The sequence below is a fragment of the Ctenopharyngodon idella genome, chromosome 6, assembly GCF_019924925.1.
Source record: "Ctenopharyngodon idella isolate HZGC_01 chromosome 6, HZGC01, whole genome shotgun sequence".
NCBI lineage: Eukaryota > Metazoa > Chordata > Actinopteri > Cypriniformes > Xenocyprididae > Ctenopharyngodon > Ctenopharyngodon idella.
In genome coordinates, this window is record NC_067225.1 from 15,838,661 (window position 1) to 15,850,814 (window position 12,154).

Below are 12,154 nucleotides of genomic sequence, written 5' to 3' on the forward strand. Positions count from 1 at the left end.
ATATGATGATGATGATGATGATGATTATTATTATTTTAAGTAACAAGCTACCCTATAATTTCAAACAACCCTAATAACAACAACAACAACAACAACGATAATATGTTTTATTATTTTTATTATTATTTTAAAAGTAAACTCACGTGTCATGGCTGCGGAAGTTGATGGGTTTTCAAGCCCACTTCATCCTCTCATTTGTCTTGATAGATGTGAATCGCAGCCTCCTCCTACTGGCCCCTCCCACTGAAACACATACACAGACACGCAGAAAGCGGGAGACGTATTTAAAACTTTTTGAGATCTGTCACAGACTTTGTCATCCCGAAAATCGTGGCGTTAGTCGCACGATTAATTACTATACTGACAGAAGATTTCGCGCAGCTCCTTTACTATATCAGCCGAAGGAAACGTTACCGTGAACTCTCTAAGAAAGTTTTCCTCAGCATTACTGAAGATTCGCTGGTATGTCACTTTGTTTCTATCGTTGCTTTAGGTTTGACGTGTACATTGTATTAGACAGGTTTAGGTTTCTTGTAAAAAATGTTGTTTTATAGCATGTTTACAGTCGCATGCTCATTCCATAGACGCGCATGCACGTTTCACAGCATGTTGAGTCTCGCGACGTGATAAAACCAGAGCTTTTCCATTATAATCTATGAAGTTGTTGTCTACTATGCAAAGTGACGTTCTTCAAGTGCATGCAAAGATTTAAAGCCCATTAGAATTCATTAAGTAATTGTAATATATATATATTTTTAAGTAAACTAAAGAGTTTTGTAATTCTGCACGATCTCTTCAGATGTTGTGATGTGGTCAGGATGAGCTCTGAAACTTGAGGTGCTTGTGGTGCCATCTGACAGCTTAACTATAATGTGCTGTCCAACACAGAAAAACTTAATTTTTCTCCCATAAACTTCAAGCCCGACTCTTTTTCAGGATGAGTGGACTGCCCTGCACAGGAATTTCATTTAATCAATTTAATGTACATAGTTCACATAACACTGGAAGAACAGTCATGACACAAATCTCTTTCAGTGCATGTAAAGACAAAAGCCTCTTCCATTTACTAGTTGCAGGTATTGTGAAATTCTCAAACAGGCCTGGGAGTATATTACACTTTTGGGAATAGTATTATGTAAAACATGACAAAAATTCAAGGTTTACCTTCCTGGAATATCTGTCACAGAACTTGATACTGTGAGTGAGACTTAAACAACAGGAAATACTCATAAATACGATGTCTTGTGTCATCATGGGCTATCTATCTATCGATCTATCTATCGAACGATTTATCAGTTTGGTAAAGTGTCGTAATATAATATTTTATAACCTAATCCATAACCTATTCATGTTTAGTTACAGATTTAAAGTAAAATCTTTAGTTGAGACCATTCGCTGTAAGTCTCTTTCATTATTGGTGCGTGGCTGATCTCCTCAGAGGGATTTGTTCTGGGTCCCGGTCAGGCTTTTCATGCCTGTCAGACATTGGATGATCCCTGCAAGTGTCTTATGTGAGAGAACGAGGGTTGCTGGGCAGTGAATTCCATGGGAAAGGCTAATCAGAGCTCTTGAAATTACTTTTGCCTAAAGAGACAGTTCATACAGTGATTATTGTAGTGGAGATGAGGTGTAGAATGAAGGTGGTTTTATGAGGACTACAGACCTATGACTGTTATCTGATTCAAGATCCCCGTGACATGTTGATTCAGGTCCTCAGGGTTAGTGATCACTCACTCACAACTTATTAATTTCTAGTCTCAAAGATAGAGGGAGACAGAGGAAGTTCAGTGCTTTTGGAGGGAACTAAATTCACTGCACATAGCTGAGTAGATTAACATGAGATGATGTATTTTGATGAATTTTAAGTAACTTTTTCATCTTCTTTTCTGTCTTTGTCATATTGATGCTCTGTGAGCAGTGCCGGTGTCACTGATGATTCATAACTAGAGGCGTATGAGTAAAAATTGCATGTTGATGCAAGTGTATGTATGTGTTACTTTGCATGCTCTGATGTGACTCACAGATAGAGGTCACACACACAGATGTGCAGATGTGTGTGTGTATGCTCTGTGGTCTTAGTGGCGGCCCTGAGGTGTGATTTAGTTTTGTTTGTGTGCATGCTGTGTGAATGAATGTGTCCGGTGCTAAAGATGTGCAATTGGCCCAGTGAGTCGAGTAGATTGATCAATCTGCATCACTGTTGGAGGTTGTGGTTTTGTTTGAGTGCAGCTGGCCACTTCATGTCCCCAGTGTGTCACAGTTTGACACGTGGCTATGCTCGCAGCCAACACGGAGAGGATCCATTTGGGCCAACGAGCACATCTTCCATTATAAACATGTCAAAGAGGCTCCCGTCACCGTTCACTTATGCAAACGGGAAACCACACTGTTTAGGCTGAATGACTCAATCCAAATAAGATTCATTAGCAGCCAAGAGGCCTGTGTTGGACATTATTATGGCTTTCGGGAGGCCTCCACTACCAGAGTGGCCCTAGATGATGCGCTGTATAGGTACCCACATTTTCATAGAAACTCATGCCATGTTTCTTGGCTTGAACAATCTAGGCTGGAGTGAGTTATGTTTTATTTATACATGGCTGGAAATAGTTGTGGTGTGTTATTCTCTAGAGGTCATGATGTATTCTGGTCGATCCTCTCATGCTGAGATGGTTTTCAGAAGGACATGGTCAAACATACCGTAAAGACCTCATGAAATAAAAATCAATTTTATGACTTTTAGTTCATGTCTATTAGCTTTGACTTTGTCTGTATACTAGTGTGCTTCTAAACACTGGCAATTACAAATATAAAACATACAGTCTTTCCCTTGAAGAAAATGGATCATAAATATTAATAACTCACCTTGTTTGGATGGGTGTATGCAAATCTGTCTTTACACTCTTAAAAAATGAAGGTTCTTTATTGGTATCTATGGTTCAATGTAGAAACGTCAACATCCGTGGAACCTTTCCATTGCAAAAAAAGATTCTTTATAGAGGAAAAAGGTTCTTTAGATGATTAAAATGTTCTTCACATTAAGAAAAAAAAAAAAAAAGGTCTGCTTAAGAACTGTTCATTTTGGTACCTTTATTTTTAAGAGTATAGAATGAGCAGTTTCCACCTAATATCATGTTGAAAACTGTGGTAAAAAAGTCATAGGAGTTTAAGATTTAAGGGTTAGTTCACCCAAAAATGAAATTTCTGTCATTAATTACTCACCCTCATGTCATTCCACACCTGAAAGACCTTTGTTCATCTTCGGAACACAAATTAAGATATTTTTGATGAAATCTGAGGGTATCTGATCCACACATAGGCAGCAACTTCATTGCACCTTTTGACGTCCAGAAAATTAGTTGAAAACACAGTTAAAATAGTCAACGTGACTGCAGTGGTTCAACCTTAATGTTATGAAGCGACGAGAATACTTTTTGTGCGCAAAAACAAAACAAAAATAACGACTTTATTCAACAATTTGAACCGTTGTCATACGTAGTGAACTTAGTGCAGGCTTCCTTGTTTACGTCCGAACGCCAACTCAGTATTGGCCGAAGCTGAACACGTGAGCAGCACGACGCATGCATGTTATGCTGACACAGGATCCGGCCAATACACTGAGTTCACTACGTATGACAGCTGTTCAAATTGTTGAATATAATTGTTATTTTTGTTTTGTTTTTGCACACAAAAAGTGTTCTCATCACTCCATAACATTAAGGTTGAACCACTGTAGTCACGTTGACTATTTTAACAATGTTTTTAACTACCTTTCTGGACTTCAAAAGGTGCAATGATGTTTGGATCAGATACCTATGTGTGGATCAGATACCCTCGGATTTCATCAAAAATATCTTCATTCGTGTTCCAAAGATGAACGAAGGTCTTACGGGTTTGAGACGACATGAGGGTGAGTACTTCATGACAGAAATTTCATTTTTGGGTGAACTAACCCTTTAAATGAGGATAAACGTGAAAATTAAATTTGTGGGTGAACTATCTCTAAGTCTATTGAAAACTTTAAAAAAAAGAAGAAAGAAGCCATTTGAATTATCATCCCAACTTATTGTCTCAGTACAAAATACATTATCAAAGGAAAGAAAAAAGCGTTCATCAAATTATTTCATGTGCTCTTTAAAGCACAACTTTTGGCATAGGAACAGTTTGCCAAGTTGTGCTCATTTTCACAGTGGGATGCATATTCTGCAAACCCTTGATTTTATACAGATTATACTTTTGCACAAGAAACAGAATGTGATCAAAACTAATTCTGATCTAATTGTGAATGATCTGGATCTTTCGTTAAGTCACTTTCTCTTTTTGAACTGAATATGGATGGTTTTATAGTTTTAAGGCACGCTTCTTCTTCCAGAGTGAAGTGGCTCTATGAGTTCAGACTGAGGCTGCGTATTAAACCATATGGTGTTCAACACTCCACCTACACAGTAATAGTGTGGAGTAGCTACTTATTATGTTCAGTCTGGGGTCTGCTGCCTTGAATTTGCTAATGACTTTTCCAGACTGTTTCTGAATGTTATTGTACTATATCTTTCTGCCGAGAAATAGAGGGAGAGACACAATCTTTCAGCGGGAGTCATATGAGGTGATCGGTCTCTAAACTGAAACAAACACACTTTTATTTTATATCTAATCACAATCGATAAAGTTATACCAAGTCGACCTGCCCTCTATCTCATAGTTTGAGTTTGCTTCACTGATCCGCTTTTGGTTGACATGCTCAAAAAGTTTATTTTTTGTATTTTATTTTGCCTTAACTGGTCCTGGAGAAAAATATAGTTGTTTTTCCCCCCATTTATTTATTTATTTATTTATTTATTTATTTTTTGGTTATTTATTTTGTATTTTTTCTGTTTCTTTTTTGTTTGTTTTGTTTTGCCCCAACTAGGCCAGCCAAATTTTTTAAAGCACTCTTTTTATTTACTTTTTTGTTTTGTTTTGTTTTGCCCCAACCAGGCCAGCAGCAAAAAAAAAAAAAAAAAAATGTTATTGTTTTAATTGCTTTTAAGTGCTTTTTTTTTTTTTGATTTTTGTTTTACTTTGTTTTGCCCTTGATAATGTCCTCTTTGATCTCAGGAATCCAAAATGCCCCTGCCCTCAGTGGAAGAGTGGCAAAAGAGGGGGACACCAAATCAAAAGCAGAGGGCACTGGCTTGGGGCCCCTGTACTGGAAGTGCAATATTTGTTGAGATCCTCCAAAATGACTTCCCAGCCTCAGCAGCTGCCCGTGTGTGAATGGCTCTTTGTTCCTGCAGCTGTTTGCTGAGAGAGAGAGAGAGTGTGCTCTCCACACCTTACTGAGAGAGAATGAGAAAAAGGCAGAAAGATAGAAGAAGGAAGGAAGCAGAGAGAGTGAGCTAGTGACAGTTTCAGAGATGAAGCTGTGGCTTTCATTACTCTTCTCTTGGGGACAACCCCCCGGTGTAGCGTGTGGTTGTTCTAACCATTGATGTTCTGATTGACATTTGAGGTTTTAATCCACCTGTGCCACTGCGGATCTTTGTGTAATTTTGACACATTGATTCCCCATAATGCACTGGAGTAGCATGTGGTGGGTTCAGGGATTGTGCCTCACCCGTTGCTGCACCGTTGGATGGTTGCTCTGAATGTAACTGCTAAACCCATTAGTGAAATGCTTCAGTAAACTAGTGTGACAAACCTGTGATGTTGTTTGGTCGGGTTAATAAAGTGTTATTGGCCTGTGTATGTGTATCTACACACACTGTGTGGCATGGTGATGTATGCCTCTTAAAATCTGCTACTTTCATTATAGGTAACCTTTACAAGCTGATGAAAAAAACAGGAGAGATGCAGCCATGTCGAAACTGGCGAGTTGTGCGAGTCTTGCGGCGCACTGAAGTATAAATTCTTAGAAATATGAACCTCTTTATGAATTTTTAATAATGGTAACACTTTAAGGTCTAATTACATAAATAAATACTGAGTAATATTAATTAATTACCTGTACTTACTATAAGGTTGAGGTTAGGGTTTGGTTTAGGGTTAGTTGCATGTAATAATGCATCATTTACTGTTATTACACCTAGTAATATTGTAAGATATGTAACTACGTCACCTTAAAGGGTTAGTTCACTCAAAAATAAAAATTCTGTCATTAAGTACTCACACTCATGTCGTTCCACACCTGTAAGACCTTTGTTCATCTTCGTAACACAATTCAAGATATTTTTGATAAAATCCGATGGCTCAGTGAGGCCTGCATTGCCAGCAAGATAATTAACACTTTAAATGCCCAGAAAGCTACTAAAGACGTATTTAAAACAGTTCATGTGACTACAGTGGTTCAACCTTAATGTTATGAAGCGACGAGAATACTTTTTGTGCACCAAAAAAACAAAATAACGACTTTATTCAACAATTCAATCTTTCGTTTTAAATCAGTGGTTCAGAGCGCTTATCAAACTACCAAAGTCACGCCCCCCAGTGGTGAACCATTGAAATTTCGAGACACTTATGATGTAACGAAGCCTCGTTAACTGAAATCACATAAACTTTAGCAGTTTAATACGCGCTCTGAACCACTGATTTGAAACAAAAGATTCGTAAAGCTTCAAAGCTTCATGAAACAGTGTTTTGAAATCGCCCATCACTAGATATTGTTGAATAAACTTGTTAGTTTGTTTTTTTGGTGCACAAAAAGTATTCTCGTCACTTCATAACATTAAGGTTGAACCACTGTAGTCACATGAACTGTTTTAAATACGTCTTTAGTAGCTTTCTGGGCATTAAAAGTGTTAATTGTCTTGCTGGCAATGCAGGCCTCACTGAGCCATCGGATTTTATCAAAAATATCTTGTGTTCCGAAGATGAACAAAGGCCTTGCAGGTGTGGAACATGAGGGTGAGTAATTAATGACAGAAATTTCATTTTTGGGTGAACTAACCCTTTAACATACAGTAAAACGTTACCATAATAATAACCTGTCTAAAAACAATTGGAAATTGCTTTTAAGACAAGTTTTTGCTGATGTTTCACTTCAGAAGGGCTTGATTTTAACTTAAAATCACCATTATTCACTTTAAATACCCCAAACCTCTATCTCAGATTTGGGATGGTGGCTATGGAAAACTCATTTCATTTTGTCAGAATGGAATTAAACTAACTGAATCGAGTCTGATGTTAAATTTCAGGCTCTCTGGGCAGACGTAAATGTTTAAATGCCAGTGTAGATTTGTTTGAAAGGTTTTTATTTGATGACTAAATATCTGTCACCATGTAGATGGTAGGTTTATTACTGGACCGTTTTGTCAGGTAGCGAAGTAAGTGAAACTTCATGTGGATAATGCATGTTGTATTTAAGCTCTATTGGTGTGGCATGTGTTGGCATTAGCCCACCCTCCGGTGAACTCCGGTAGGCCACTTCATCTCTCGAGTTCAGTTGTGGTCGTGTTAATTAGCTGTCATCTGTTAATGCTCTTAACGGCAAACTCCAGGTGTCTAATCTGACCGCTATCTTCACTTCAGCATTTCTTTTATTGTGTTATTATTTATTTAAATCTCTCTGTATGACGAAACTGGCCTTTTTTCATACTGCAGCTGAAGTTGTTAAATGATGACCCATCACATGTTCTCCTCATTCCCACCATTCACATGAGGCTTAATTAGTGGGTTGCGATTAAAAAGCGCCGCCATATCAACCAGAGCCCTGCTGTCTCTTCCCATCTAAGCCCACAGGATGTGACATTAAGACCCTAATACCCTGCTGCTTGGTCACTGACTGACATCTTTCTCTCTCTCATTCTACAGAGTGTGTGGGGACCACTCAAGAAGACACCCCACTGCTTCTGTTTCTGCCACGTCTGGCTTCAGGAAAGCGTTCTCTTCCAGCCATGTGGCTAACGGCACACATACACCCTTCCTCCATCCTGTTTTTGACCCTCAGCTGCTTGGCCTCTGCAGGTAAGCACTGTTATCCTTGTAACCCATCATCTCTCTCCTGGGATTTTGGAATAACAGGTCAAGAGTGAGTGAATGTGGCATGACGTTGCATGAGCCGTCTATATCATCTGTTCCGTTTGCCTTATGAAGATGAAGGGAAGGCTGAGAATTTATGAGGGGTGTTTTAAAAACCTTTCAAAAGTGCTGCTATGTCATGGCTCATGATGAATGACATAATATGAAGTGAATACCAGTGCTCAAGCACCCTTGGCTAATTTTGATGTTTTAAAGTGTGTGTTTATAGGTAAAGTGTACATTTCTGGTAACCAAGCAGTGCCAAATGGACCCCTTTTTTTTTTTTTAGAGTTAGTCTGGCAAAGTTAGTTAGGTAAAAGCTGACATGTCAGACAGTGGAACATACTTAACGTGCATTGTGGCATGACTGTGACAGGGACAAGTTTCAGTGCTTAAAGGGATAGTTCACCCAAAAATGAAAATTATTTACTCACACTCAAGTTGTTCTTCAAAATATCTTCTTTCATGTTCAGCAGAAGAAAGAAACTCATACAGGTTTGGAACAACTTGAGGGTGAGTAAATGATGACAGAATTTTTATTTTTAGGTGAGCTATCCCTTTAAGGGGGCGATTACAGTTACCTGCAAATGTTTGCTCCATTAAAATCAATATTTTCTTTTTTATGTAGCTAAATATAAACATGCCAACATTTTGATATTACAATTATAACACAGTGTTCATTTTTACAGTGATTTTAGTCATAGTTTTGTCTTTTGATGAAAATATCCATTACAATTTCTTGTCATATTAATTAATTTAAGTCACTTTTACTTTGACAGCATGTGAAAACTATTTTAAGTTATTTGTGAAAACCTAAGCTCCTGAAATAGCATTATAATGGGCACTGGGCATGACATGCAGGAAAAAAATAGTAGGCTAAATCGTGCGCATGACTGACTAACTCGTTCCCTCGATTTACTAAAACCTGCGTGCGATTTACTATTTCATTCCCTCGATTTACTAAAACGTGCGCACGATTTACTATTTCATTCCCTCGATTTATAAATCATGCGCATGATTTATAAATCGAGGGAACGAAATAGTAAATTGTAAATTGATTTAATTTTTTTTCTTGCATGTCATGTGCGGGGCTTCATAATTTTCTATTCAATATATATTTAAAATTTCTTGTGATGGAACAGCTGAATTTTCAGCATCATTACTCTTCAGTGTCACATGATCTTTCATAAATCATTCTAATATGCTGATTTTTGTTATTATCAATGTTGTAAAAACTTGTGCAGTCTTTGAAGAATAAAAAGTTCAAAAGAACAGAATTTATGTAAACTATTTTGTAACATTATAAATGTCTTTACAGTCACTTTTGATCAATTTAATTTTAACCGTACTGACCCCCGACTTGTAAAGAGTAGATTAATGTAAATTCATGTATGTGTTTTCGTCTTGTGTGCTTCATCGATTATGAAATTAAAGTTAACCAACAAATTCATGACGAAATGACACTGAACACTATATTTGACCGTAAGCATGCCTGGATCTGGTCTTACACAGAAAACGGGGCATGTTCTTTGCAGGGACTCTTCGCAGGGCGTGTTCTCGATAAGCTGTGCCTCGGCGCTCATTGTCTTGACAGAGCGAGGCAGTGTTGCCTGTTTTGTCAGGCAATCACGATTCGCCCCCTGTGTTCGGAATTTCCCCGGTTCCTCCCAGCATGAGTCTTCTAGATCTGGCTGTCAGAGAGCAAAGGCCGGGGGGATTTGCATTAAGAAAGTGCTGACAGCCTCAGTCTCTCAGCCCGAAACACCAGTGCCGCACGTCAGCTATGCGTCCTCTAACCCGACTCATGCAGCTCTATCTGTGTGATTGATCAGGGCTTGTTGGCTCAGTCTCTTCAGAAGAGTGATGATTTGTTCCCCTCTGGCACAACAGCCTGACAGATAGTTGCATGCCAAAAGAAAAAGGGAAAGAAAACAATATGGCAGCATCCAAACAAACAGAAGGAACAAGCAAAATTATGACAGTCATCAAGTCTGGGTTGTCGGAATGGAGTGTTATGACTTAAGAGTGCATGTATTTCACACCGTTCTGTGATTTTTACTTCCACTTGTTCTGTCGAATGTCTCTTTGTTGGTAACAGATCCCACTGGCCATTCTCAGCGGTTTTATGATTTCTCTGTCATTCAAACCAAATGCTTTTCTTCTCCAGAAAAGAAAGAAAGAAAGTAAAGTAGTGTAAATATTTAGTTGAAAGACTGGGGCGGGGGACATGATTAAATCTATGGTTTTTACACTTTTTAAAAAAACAAAACAAAAAACAATTTATTACACTAAGTTGATGTATTAAATTCACAACTCTACTAATTATATGAAGTAGCAGCTGTCAGGAAGCTGATGTTAACCAGCCATATAATTAACAGTTTAACAGCGGCTACACTGTAAAAAATAATGCGCTATATCTACTCCATGAAATTTGGATAACAGATTACAAGCAATAAATAGAATTGAGTTAGAATTAATCAAATTAATTCCTTAAATGTCAACCATTTAAAACGAGTAAAAGATAAGTAAAATGTAAACAAAAACATCTGAATAACAGACAGACGTCAAAGATGAATTAAGAACTCTTTGTTTTATTGTCAACATTGAAGACACCTGATGATAACAAGCAGAATCACTGAAGGAAAGAGAAACACAAGAATTAACAGACGTTGATGTTGATTTTATTGAAAATGTTTGATCACCATTATGGTGACCAGTGTTTCATTTAGTTGGGCTATATGACTCTTTGCTTTTTATGTCAGTTTGGGGTTTTTGTAATGGTGTTTGCTAATTTTACACATTTTAAATGGCTGACTTTTAAGGAATTCATTTGATTAATTCTAACTTAATTCTTACATGTTGAATTTAATTAATAATATTGCTTGTAATCTTTTTTAATAATGTTAACTGAATTGTAGTTCAATGTAACGCTAACAGAGGGTAAACACCTCCATCAACACGGCTGGTAAAGTGAGATGTTTGACCTGAGTCTCGAGCTGCTCAAAGCGGAACGGTTCCTGTTAGTGATGGTAAAGCAGGAGGACAATGGCCACTGTGTCAGAATGTCCCTTGAGTTTAGTGAAATTTGGCCAGAATACAATTCTACCTACCCCTTCCTTTAATGCTGTTGAGCGAGCATTGTTGCTTTGCACTATATATTTGCTATATATTTTCTTTCTCAGACATTTACTTGGAGCATATTTTTTAATAAGCTCTGCCTTCTTTTAATTAGGTCTATTTTTTTATTGTTGATGAAGGTGTTCCAAACCCTTGTTTTGGGTGTTGTTGATTCTGATAAAATTGGAGTCTAAACAAACTTTTTGAGCATCATATCTGGGCATGCTCAATATTTTCCTTGTACTCCATTTTTTCTTTTTGTTTTAGAGCATAGCGGCAGAAACTCCCTGAAGTCTCCTGTTTTCTGAAAAAACTAGGACATTATCTAATCTGCAGCATCAGAGTGTCTGCAGCCCTGAGCCCTTTCCACATGGACTTCAAATCACTGCCAGTCATAACCTGTGTTCAGCTGTAGTCATCTGATTATAGAGATGATAGAGGTGTGATATATGAACATCTCCATGTCTTCTGAGACCTTGTCATCAGAACGTCTCTTCCTCAGCACTGTATCTCCTGTCAGAGTGGAGAAATGTGTAATCTATATGATATATTAAGAAGAAGGTCTGTCCCAGTGTGTCTCATGGTTCCTACTAATGTGACGTGACTGATACAGCCAGTTGAAAGCAGGAATAGTGTTTCACAGTTGAGGTGTATTTTTGGTCTATATATGTATGAAGACAAGGTAAGAGACTCACGTGTAATTGCTTAATACTAGGCCATATTGAATTAATGAAGGACTATTGTAAAAAAAAAAAAAAAAGTATGTAAAAAAGTGTTAAATATATTTTCCCTTCATCTCATCTTATTCATCCTGTGCAAACTGTTTACATTTTTATCTACACGTTTTTCAGTTTCAAACATTTTAATTTGAATGAATGGCTGTTAATGCGTCTGTTCCATAGACTGTAAAAAATATGGACGTAGTGTCCGTGGCGTCACTGTTTCTGAAGAGCGTTTTTGAAGCCTAAAGTGGGTCGTTGCCATCTTGGCAGCGCGTCACCGCACGTCATTCCTGGATAACTGAAAATGGGCAAAGAGGTGGGACGTG

The 12,154-nt window shown here is 37.8% G+C and overlaps 1 protein-coding gene across 1 annotated transcript in view; it reads left to right on the forward strand.

The window, feature by feature from the left end:
* The first annotated feature begins 235 nt into the window (after positions 1-235).
* tgfbr3 (transforming growth factor, beta receptor III) overlaps positions 236-12,154 on the forward strand; it is a 122,283-nt gene continuing 110,364 nt past the window's right edge. The window contains exons 1-2 of the mRNA XM_051896724.1: positions 236-462; positions 7,783-7,935. Coding sequence (XP_051752684.1) covers positions 7,866-7,935 — 70 coding nt within the window. The 5' untranslated portion in view covers positions 236-462; positions 7,783-7,865. The remainder of the gene's footprint in view (positions 463-7,782; positions 7,936-12,154) is intronic.